The sequence below is a fragment of the Amyelois transitella genome, chromosome 7, assembly GCF_032362555.1.
Source record: "Amyelois transitella isolate CPQ chromosome 7, ilAmyTran1.1, whole genome shotgun sequence".
NCBI classification, from domain to species: Eukaryota; Metazoa; Arthropoda; class Insecta; order Lepidoptera; family Pyralidae; genus Amyelois; species Amyelois transitella.
In genome coordinates, this window is record NC_083510.1 from 9363337 (window position 1) to 9375213 (window position 11877).

General features: G+C 33.1%; 1 protein-coding gene across 2 annotated transcripts; it reads left to right on the top strand.

Annotated features, from left to right (window-relative positions):
- Positions 1–1464: 1464 nt before the first annotated feature.
- Positions 1465–11598, top strand: LOC106130239 (elongation of very long chain fatty acids protein 7). 2 transcript variants are annotated; one of them, XM_013329042.2, is made up of 7 exons: positions 1465–1592; positions 3112–3232; positions 7877–7959; positions 8492–8682; positions 9151–9225; positions 10186–10485; positions 10949–11598. In XM_013329042.2, the coding sequence occupies exons 3-7, from the start codon at positions 7908–7910 to the stop codon at positions 11180–11182; spliced, it is 852 nt and encodes a 283-aa protein (XP_013184496.2). In that variant the 5' UTR covers positions 1465–1592; positions 3112–3232; positions 7877–7907; the 3' UTR covers positions 11183–11598. The 2 variants fall into 2 exon arrangements, with proteins under 2 accessions (XP_013184496.2, XP_013184497.2); XM_013329043.2 differs by lacking the exon at positions 3112–3232 and having other exon boundaries at positions 1475–1592.
- Positions 11599–11877: the final 279 nt, after the last annotated feature.

Sequence of the window (11877 nt, forward strand, 5' to 3'; positions counted from 1 at the left end):
ACGGGACTTACGCGAGGAGAATGATAGGCCAAATTGGGTTAGTTCCCCCTGCTTAAAGAACTAAAATATTATAAACGACAATGAGAAAGGCTTATACTCCTGGTATTCATCTTTTAGGTGATGGCCTTACAACCTGTTACTATGAGGCGTTACTATTTCGTAAGAGGCGTCTGAAGGATAGGCTTATTAACTTTGTATTCTTCTTTTAGCCTAGCTCTATCATTAAGCCAAACAGCTGAACATGACCTTTCATTCTTTTCAGGACTGTTGGCTCTGTCCTTTCAATATGGAATAAAGATGTGCTTATTGTATGTACGTTAATAGGATCTTGGAGGTCAAACGAAAATACCGTCGTGCTAAACTGACTTACCTACCCACACCTGTATCGTGGTACCACAACTGAGACAAAAGCAAAGAAAACATTACCTCAAATCCAAAAATCATTGTTTTTGCACTTCATGTATCAAATACATATTTCTGCAATCGACTAACGCATATTTATAGCCATCATTCAAATGATTTTTACATTTTGTTGGTGTAAATTTTTACAATTGTACAGATAAGCACAGTACAGATTAAATTTCGTACGTAAAAAGTAAATGGTGAGTAATCATAAATACTCCAAACGCGCGAAAAAAATACATAATATAATTTTCCAAAATTTGTCATATAATACATCGATATTAAAAATGAAGTCAGTTATGAAAAATTTTCTTCAAACTCTTGCAGGAATTTTTTTTTACATTTACTTATAAAGCGTGATAAGCTTACTTCTTCCTTGAAAACTTCTAATAATTTTTAACACACAAAACCAAACTAACCGACTTATTTAAATGGAATGGAGTTCAAATAAATTTGGAGAAGAACAATTTATACCTGAATATTCGTACTATACAGGTTTCTTCACGATGTTTTCTCTAATCATAATGCTGTCGTTTCACACTAAAACGAAGTCATTGGCCGAAGAAGGATTTCAATCTGTACCACTGGACCATCAGTTAGGCGCAAGAGCAGAGCCGAAATTAACGAACCGTGAGAAGTTGATTTTAATTTTCCTCTAATAACACAGAAAAGTTGCCATCGGTTTCTAGAAGAATCCTAAGATAGGTTTTACCTTGATTGACTTTTTCAACCTGCACAGTAAGGGATGCAGTTGGCATACACTATGTTAGTTCGCTATCAGACTGGCATGAAAGCATTCACTAGACTAGACTAGACTGTGCTCCTATTCCCTTAGTCGCCTTTTACGACATCCATACGAAAGAGATGAAGTGGTCCTATACTAAAAAGATGGTACAAATAAATTAGTTGAAACCTTTCTCGTAGTGAATTTACTCGTAGTCCTTGTGTAATGAAATTTGTCTAAAAGTATTAATGTCAAATATGCAAATATTCGCAACATGCCATTGTGTACGCGAATGTACTGCCAAAGTTTTATAGTAAGTAACAGTACCTACGTTACCCCTCATTGTATAACATGAGTCGAGAACTAGTGGTCACTACTCCATCAGTAGGATATTTTGGTTAATTGTCTACTAGTTTTCGTATTAGAAAAAAAAAGTGATAAACGGTTTTCGCATATTAATTAATAGGTAAGTTACTTTTTAATTTGGAAGAATTGGTTGATAAAATCTTAACTGACTTTTTTATAAAATTTATTATTAATTCACATACTAGCGATCCGCCTCAGCATTGCACAGGAAGCATTTAAAGATATAAAACCTTCCTTAGAAAACATTCTCTTTAAAATTTCATAAAGGAACGAAATCCGTTCACTCCATTCCGAGATTAGCGCACAGATATAAAAAATACATGCAACTTTATAATAATGTAGTAATAGTGATGAGTAGTGTAGTAGATTTATTATTTCTCTATCCTTTACGGGGTAGCCAGAACCAGTAGTCTCAAAAATTCTGATGGATGGCCCTTGATATGGAATAGTACGCTGATGAGAAAATAACTTTTTCTGATTAGCCTGAGTCTTGGATGTTTATCTACATAAGTATTCATTATAATATATAGTATCGTTGAGTTAGTATCTCGTAACACAAGTCCCGAACTTACTTCGAGGCTATCTCAATCAGTGTAATTGGTCCCGTATATATTTATTTATTTATTTAAAGTTTATGGATTTGATCCTAAAGAAGAATTGAAAAATATATATGACAAAAGCTGTTATTAAGTTCTACATTGTAATGATATCATAAACACTAAGATGATCTTTAATCTTTATAAAAATGAATCTATTACCCTTTGCTTATTATGATTGTTACATGTTATGAAAGGTTACAATTGTTGTTTTGTTTTTTTTTTGCTAAGTATATCATCACATTTTCCTGTGACTCTGCTTGTTGAATTATCTTATCATCTTTTTCCTTCTGTAACCAACCATTGCAAGACTTATGAGCTAGCAACCGGCCACTACGTCCGAATCTCAATCCCGTCATGGACCTATACCTGCAGCATAATGTGACCTTCGAGTCCTTATAATTCATTATTAGAAATATTATAATATTAGCTCTGTCAACCCTGTAATTTTTCACAAGCGTGATATATGTATGTAGTGTGTGGTTCCCGACACCAATAAAAAGAATGAATAGGACCACTTCATCTCATTTCCAACGGATGTCGTAAAAAGCGACTAAGGGAAAGATATAAACTTGGAATTTGTATTTTGGCGATAGGCTACAAACCTGTCACTACTTGAATCCAAATTTCATTATCAAGCCATATACATCTGTATGTGGCCTTTCGGTCTTTTCAAAACTGTTGGCCCTGTTTATCCCACAACGGATATAGACGTGACTATATGTATGTATGTATGTTTACTCTTTTGGCGCTATCGGTTTATTTGCAGCTGTGAGTTCTCTTAAACTTTCGTTTTCTTTTATTATTTTACCTAATGAAAAAGTTTCTAGCCTTCTCTTCTTGGGTTATTAATATTCTAATGGGCCCGCCCGTAAATTAGGGGCTCAGTAATGCAGAAGTAAATATTTATTTAGAAAGTTTTGAAGAAATCAACGAAAACAACCCTTTCGTTGTTCAGCTCGTATTGTATGGTTTCGTGGATTTGATAAGCTATCCTCCTATAAACTCATCTTACATTTTCAGTTATTTGCCCTCACGATGGGGAACCACTCAAGATAACAAGCTAGAATTACTTTACAGTCTGTGATTCGAATGAACAAACCTTTAATAGTCTTACAAGACAAGGAACTCCTCGGAATATAAGGTACTTTGCTGGAAACATTCAATGAAATGACTTAAAGGCTTGTATATCAAAAAGTAACTAGATATTCAAACTTCATCAATATGTATCTAAAATAGCAAGTGTTTCTATATGTTTAAAACATATATATACAGAGAGGTTCACTTTGCTTTATTACGTCTACTTCACAAGCTTAGAAGAAATTGAAAAAATACCTTCGAGTATGAATTTATATTGTCTAGTATATTATCTATAAGATATATGTATGTATATTTGATCTACTTTGTTTGTCTCAAATCTCTATACATTATCTTAATACAATGTCTATGATAAATTACTGCAAAGTTGCATGAAAATCCGTTCAGCAGTTTATTTTTTCAGTTCATACATTCTCACAAACCTTCGCATTGATAATATTAGTACGAATCTCAGACTAGTCTGTAAGAAACAACGAAAATATAAATTTCAGTGTAGTTTATATTTAATTTATTATTATTTATTTATTTCCCTTACATTATAATTACTTATTGAAGAATTATGCGGATAAATCAATCGACTTGAAGTAAGGATTTTAAGTCGATTAGTGCCGTGTGGTCACAAGTGGATATGGATGGACTTATGGATGTCGTAAAAGGCGACTAAAGGATAGGCTAGCATCATGCCACTATTTGAATATCAATTCTACCATTAGGCCAAACAGCTGAACGTGGCCTATCAGTCTTTCCAAGATTGTTGGCTCTGTCTTCCCCGCAAGGGATATTAAAATAGGAAGACGTATAGGTACCTTAATTAATCAAAAAAGTGTGAATTCTCACAATTGCGCATGTTAATTCACATCGGTATTAGTGTTAATCATATTTTGTTTTGTCGTTTCGATGACGTTTTACTTAATTTTATTAACACCAAGAACCGGAAAATTTATTGACGTGTTAATTCATGCATTGCCGTAAGGGTTAAACTGCATTTAACATTGTGTTAAGATCTTAAGAACGTCAATATAAATGCAGACATACTAATTTAATTGAGTAAACATTTGACATGTTTTTATTTGAAATTATTAGGATGTGTTATTATGTGAAAATTGACGAAGCATATTATTGATAACGGGATGTAAAACCTTACAAAAAAATTTAAAAATATATTATTAAACATGTTGGTATGTAACTATAAATATATTTCTGCTATATGCTAATATCGTAGCGAAAAACACACAGTGTGAGCCTGCTTCTGAGCTTCTCTTCAGGTTTGAAAATCTACAAACTTCGTTCAACGATAATTAGCAACATAATTTTTAAATATAAGTTAGTTGTACATTAAGAGTTTCCTGTACATAAAAATAATTAAATATTAGGTATTGAATGTTCTCATGGATATCGTTGCTTTGCAACACAATAATTTTTAATCAATGAAACGGAGCAGAAATTAATTTCTTATCACATGTACTATGTTCTACAAGAAACCACTTTTAAATCGTTAAATATTATAGGACCAGGAAAATATGTTTGAATGATCTGAGGGCATTCGATTAGAACATAGGTGGATCTAACATTCTACTTAAATTATAAATGCCATATTTTGTAAGGATGTATGGATGTGTGTGCGTGTTTGTTTGTTACTCTTTTACGCAAAAACTACTGAACTGACTTTCATAAAATTTGCAGTAAATTTGCTATGTAAGTATATATATTTATATATTAATTAAGATATTGGAATAACATAATAAGTTAAAGCTTATAGACACTTAAGGCAGAACAAGTTGTGGGCAACATCTAGTCATCACATTAAGTCAAGTTTCGTCCATTACTCAATATAAATTTTTGAAGAACGTGGTAATTATTAACTAAAGATATTGAATTTACACAGAATTAACCGGTTTAAATGGATGACGAGACTTATCCGCGACTAGCTTTTACCAGCAGCTTTTTACCGGAATGAAAGATACCCTATGTTCTGCTCCAGACTTTTAATTATATATACGCGATATTTTGAAGAAGATTAATTCAGTAGATAACCCGAGAAGAGGTAACAAACAAAAAAACTTATTAGTTGAAATAGGTTATTGTAAACCTTATCTTCTAAATCTACGTACATACATATAATCACGTCTATATTCCTTGCTGGATAGACAGAACCGACAGTCTGAAAATACTGATAGGCCACACGCAGTTGCTAGCCCAACGCCTAAAAAAAAGAATCCCAATTTTATAAGTCAATCTCTTAATCGCCTTGCGGAACGAGATGGAGTCGTTCTATTCTTTTTGTTATTGGTGCCGGGAACCACACGGCACTCAATAAATCTGTTTCTGCATTGCATTCATTCATCAACTTTAGTGGTCGACTGTAAGTACATTTGCAGAGTGCTAGCAAAATATTAGCTTGTAACAATCAATGCTCCCAATAAAACAAACCGCATATCGTTTCTCATTTTCTTATCGACCATGTAAAAGCCCATTGTTTTCAAAATACCGCCTAGATAATGTCAAGTTTGTGCGTAATAACCACTCATTTCATTTGAAATGTTTCCACGCCTATCTGAAGGGTGTATGCAAATAAATTTACATATAAACATTACATACACATACATAATCACGTCTATAACACTCGCGTTATAATGCTACGTTCAGTTGTATGGTTTAATAATAGAATTGATATTCAAATAGTGACAGGTGCTAGCCTATCGCCTAAAAGAAGAAGTTTATAAGTCTATCACTAAGTCAACTTTTACGACATCATGGGAAAGGGATGGAGTGGTCCTCTTCTTTTTCTATTGGAGCCAGGAACCACAGTGCACATCTACTATTCACTATTTTGCTTTTTTTCTTTCGAGGAACGACACCATTAAAATTTAGGCAAAAATTAATAGGTTGGCAAAATCTATTTATTTCCAATGACATTTTCAATGACAAAATATAAGGCTTTGTTCGGCCTCAGGCTATCATAGAGGGAGGGCGTTAAACGTCAATTATAAAAATCTGTAGAATATTCCACCTCTTTAGAATTGTAAATCATTCAGTCAGTAAAGTCTCACAAATACTGAAAGGCCACGTTCAGCTGCATGGCTCAATGATGGAATTGAGATTCCAATAGTGGCAGGTTGCTACAGGTTGCTACATTACATACATAAAATCACGCCTCTTTCCCGGAGGGGTAGGCAGAGACTACCTCTTTCCACTTGCCACGATCCCTGCATACTTCCTTTGCTTCATCCACATTCATAACTCTCTTCATGCAAGCTCGGCGGTTTCGGGTACTTTTGACCTGACCCTTTACCAGGACGTCCTTAATTTGATCAAGATATGTTCGTCTAGGTCTTCCCACCCCGACCTTTCCCTCCACACTCTTCATGTATACAGGTTGCTAGCCCATCCCTAAAAGAATAATCCAAAGTATATAAGTCTAAATGACTAATTATTTCACTAAATTCGTGTTTGCCTCATTTAGATCCTCTTGTGAGGTAGTTGATTGCAAGATGCAATTACACAATACTAAGTTGAGATTAAGATTTTTGAGCAAAAGAAATGAGATGTTGGAGTAGTGCAATTAAAGCAATACTAAGTTGAGACTAAGATTTTTGAGCAAAAGGAAAGAGATGAAGTAGTCCTATTCTACTCCATATTGGTACCGGGAACCACACGACACTTTTTTATAGTAATGCTTTTTGACGTTCCGTAAACGTAATAAGCCTAAAAAATTGCACCAGTGAATTCCAATTTATTAATTGCAAATACAATTTCCTCAAATCTTTACAGCTAACTGGTAGTTTTACAACCAAAAATACAGGCAGCCTACGTGACTAAGTTACAGTAATTAATTTTCGCTATTTGGCGCCAACTATACTTAGCGACCCATTAGAATAATTACCCGCAATTGATTCATCGAAAATTTATTATTTCCGTGATAATTTTTCAATTGTAGTAGTATAAAAATATTTGTCTGTGAATTCGTAAGATCTGAGTAAAAGATAAAATATGTTTCATACATATTTGATGGAGTGAAAATTTCTAAGACGTATCGATTTTAAGCAACCTGGAAGAAGTTACCTTAAAAATTAAAAATAAATCACATCATTAAACCATCATATAACTGTGAATTACAAACTGAGGAGATCCAACTATTCTCATCTTAAAGAACATAAAAGATAATCTTTTGGGTATTTTATAAACGACTGAGCGCGGTAGAATTGCGGTTCAAACTCGTGACCCTGAAAGCTGAACATGATGTAGACGTAGACGATACGTTTTACAACAATTTGTGAAGATTTTCATTCATGAAAATAAATGACATTAATTTATGCAATTTTCGTATAACGTTTTAACTGTACGTCATTGAAGAATACTATTTTATTAGGGAAATAATGTTTCTTAGAATAAACTCTTCAACAGTAAATTCTAGCTGTATTTAACGTGGTTTTTCTGTCTTTCCGAGGCTGCGGGCTCTGTCTACCCCGTAAGGGATAAATGCGTGATTATATATTTATGAACCCTTTAAAAGCGATGAAACTTTAATGAAGCGCTTCACAAAATTAAGATACGTCTAAAAAGACATTGAAACGAAAATTTCCGCCAAACAATTCTATTCCGCCTCACTACCTTAATTACACAAACCAGTCAACTTAATTGCACAATAAAAATGAATAGCTAATGTTATGTTAATTTATTTTCTCTTCAGCTGTTTGTGAGGTGCAACGTCTTTCAGTGCAATGGCTACGATTAGTGCCAAAAACCCGGAATGGGATCTGAGCAAAAGCAAATGTAAGTATTTTAAACTGCCTACCTAATATCAATCAAAGATTTCTGTCACTTTCAGATTTTTCTTTTTTGTCAATATTTTTGTCGTATCCTGAAAGTTTATAAGTTCAAGATAAATATAAATATTGTCTTAAATATACAAGGATCAAAAAGTAACTATACACGCATTGTCTTTCAGACAAGGATAAGAACATTGAATTTTTAGTGAAAAACATTGACCTATTGTTAATGAAAATAATTATAAAGTATTCGAGATAAATCTAATAGATTTGTTTAGTACCTAAAATGGCGACTAAGGGATGGGGTTATATTTGGGGGCTTTATAAACTTAGAATTACTCTTGCGGGTGATAGGCTAGCAACCTGTCACTGTTTGAATCTCAATTCCATTGTAAAGCCATACAGCTGAACGTGGCCTATCAGTATTTTCAAGAATGTTGGCTCTGTCTCGGGGGAAGGCCCCAAAAGGGATAAACACGTGATTATATGTATGTATGTTATCTTATGGTGAGATAACATAATACTTTTTTTTTCAGTTCCCGAAACTGATGACCTACCACTGATGAAAACTTTAGGGCCAGTTCTGATCATACTAGCCGTCTACCTAGTGTTCGTCCTAAGACTGGGCCCAGCGTTCATGAGAAAACGGGAGGCATACAAACTGACAAACACACTTCTCATTTACAATATCGTGCAAGTGGTGTTATCCGCGTATATGGTGCAATTAGTAAGTGTACTTAAAATTTTATAAATTCATTGAAGTATCTTATTACTTTCCCTTCAAGCTGTAATTTTTGGAAATCCTCGCTTATAGCACCTCTTGAATCACAATTTCATCATTAAGCCATACAGCTGAACGTGGCTTTTTAGTATTATCAAGACAGTTGGGTGTGTCTAGCCCGCAAAGCATAAAGACGTGATTATATGTATGTATGTAGTGCACCTACATACATCAAATATGGACTTACATGCCCTATATATATATATCATCTCGATCCAGCGATTTGGACTATATACCTCTCAGACAATAAATTTTCTCTAATATTTATCTTTTTTAATATTATAGACAGAAATATGTTAATTAACAAAAATATTATCAGTCTAAAACTTACAAACGAAATAATGAAAACTTAAGTAACTCAAAGTGTAATCATAACAAAGGTTAATTTAATATAAAATCTATTTTCTTTTACAGTATTTCAGAGACCTAATATTTACCGGTTTGGTTCCTAAAAAATGCTACATGGCCCAGGACGATTCACGAAAACAGGTACGTTGTACGCCACTTTCCCTTAGTCAGGGACTACGTCTTTCCACTAACTACGATCCCTACATACTCCCTTTGCTCTATCCACAATCAAGATCATCACTTTAGGGTACTCTTGATCTAACTTCTCGCAAGTATTTCCCCGATTCCATCAAGACAGAAATGTGTAAATATAGTCAAATGTTATAAGGTTATTCTAAAACACATTTACCAATATTACCACATTTAATTAACTGAAGATATTTTCAGTATGTTTTTCTACACTTTAAAACCAGACAGATAATATACATGTCTCTGGGTTTTTTGTACAAGATAAAAATAAGTAACTTTTCTGTTCAGTTTCTGTTCCTAACGTCACATGATTAGCGAAAATATATGTTGCGAATAAGGATTATGTTAATTGCCATTTGTTATGCTAATTTCGTTCTATTCTTTCGTAAAGTTAATAATATAATAGTTTGTCTATTATTTTTCATTACAGTGTCGGAAATCCTGAAAAGATTAATTTCATACGTCGAATGTTTTGTATTTTTTTGCACGTGTCTGCCGTGTGTCTGTGTTTTTAGTTGTAAAATGTATGCTTGTTTGTCGCTATGGCTCACTGCAATATTGTTAGCTGTTAATTCATGGGTGATAGTGAGATTTAGTCTCTTAAAATTTCACTATCGTAGTATGTAGATAAATGGAGGTATGTCGTATACAAGTGGGGCAGATAGGAAGTTTGAAAGGAAAAGGCTGAAACAAACGCACTTAATCAAATTTTAGACAATCGCAATCGGCGAGGAGTGTAATAAATAAAGCCGAATACGGGAATCGTGACTCCACTTTCCACAACCCCAGTATACTTCTTTGGCTGATGAAGTTTCTAACAAACCGCACGGGAAAGTGATATGATTATTTACATTGATATGTCTAAATCTTGAGGTGCATTATGATTATTAATAATATCATTATTTTTTGCAGATAATAGACCACACGTATCTATACTTCGCCGCCAAAATAACTGAGCTATTAGACACAGTTTTCTTCGTTCTTCGCAAGAAAAACAACCAAATAACGTTCCTCCACTTATACCATCATACAGTGATGGTTATCGGAACTTTTTGTATGTTGAAATACTCACCGTCGCATACACTGCTCTTTATTGGATTTATAAATTCTTTGGTGCACGTCTTTATGTACACGTATTACGGGTTAGCAGCTTTGGGGCCTCACGTCGCTAAGTATCTTACGTGGAAGAAGTATATGACTACATTCCAACTGGTAAGAGTGAATTTTTTTATGAAAAACACAGTTATATACATAGATATGGTTCTTTATCGAATAATTAATCATTCCATGTTCATGAAAGATTGGAATAGGCTCAACATATTTAATTATTAAGAGATAATTTAAGAGATGATGCTAACAGAAATTGAACCTTTAAAAAGTTTTCTAAATAGTATTTCACTCACGTAACCGGTAGAATGCCCACTTAGGTACTTAATTATTTAACTGATCTTTAATTTTAAGAAGGTGTTACTATTTGAAATCAGCTTGCAAAAGATAATCAAGGGAAAGGCTTATTTAAACAGGATTATTTTTATTCGAATTGGCTAGTGAAATCTCAATTTCATGAAAGAGCTTTCCAACTAAACGTGGCCTTTTAGTCTTGTGATTATTGACTATAAATATGTGATATTTGTGTGTGTTTAAATATATTAATAATATTTTATTATTTTTACAGGTACAGTTCGTGTCAATAATCATTCAATACATATTAGCTGTAAGGACATCTGACTGTCCACCTTCCTTAGGTATCGCAACGTTCATATCCTGCAATACGGCGTTTTTCCTTATTTTATTCTTCAACTTTTACAGGAAGAGCTATAAAAAATCAATCAGTGGAAAACCTGTAGATAGTATAAAAGAGGGTGTTACAGCGCCTGTGGAAAACGATCAAAAAAATAAATTGCAATAGCTTTTAAGAATACAGTTAAGAAAAAACAGTGAAAACTGAGTGCCCTCCCTGTATAACAGTAATGAATACTACGAGTACGTCAATCTTGTGGACGTATTGTTAAATTTAGTTAAATAAAAATTACAAAGTATGGCCTATACAAAGCAGTTATCCGGCATTATGTAAAAAATGTCTTAACTGTACTAAATAATACTACTAATAATAAGTAACCAATTCAAATCAACATCTTAATTAATTGCGGCTTCTTGTAGTATGAAGTAGGTACTATATAAATTCCATTTGTTATTTCTATTATTCTTTGTGAAAGTTTGTTTATAAGAATAACACATTTAATTGTAACTTAATATATATATTTTATATTGTAAATAGTAGTACAAATAATTTGTAATAAGCATAGTGTAGAAGACTTTTTTATTGAAAACTCTAATTAAAAAAACAACAATAAATTATTTTAAAGATACAATTGCTTTAATTTACAATTTTTACTGCTTTTTTTTAAACAAACAAAGAAGTAGTAAAAATAGTAGTTAAAACAAACCATACCTAAGCGTTATCATCTTCCTCCTGGCGCTATAGTCCTGGTTGGTCAAAATGTACTCGTACAAATTAATGTTACAAAATTGTGTATTGAAAGATATGGTGTCGATCATTTCTGAGTGAAATACTTAATTATTGATATTTCGTTTTCAAGTATA

Bases quoted from the DNA above. Each gene is read 5' to 3' on its own strand.
- LOC106130239 (XM_013329042.2), top strand. From the start codon at position 7,908: ATGGCTACGATTAGTGCCAAAAACCCGGAATGGGATCTGAGCAAAAGC. The intron at 9,226-10,185 runs GTACGTTGTACG...TATTTTTTGCAG, and splicing joins AGGACGATTCACGAAAACAG to ATAATAGACCACACGTATCT. The intron at 10,486-10,948 runs GTAAGAGTGAAT...TTATTTTTACAG, and splicing joins ATATGACTACATTCCAACTG to GTACAGTTCGTGTCAATAAT.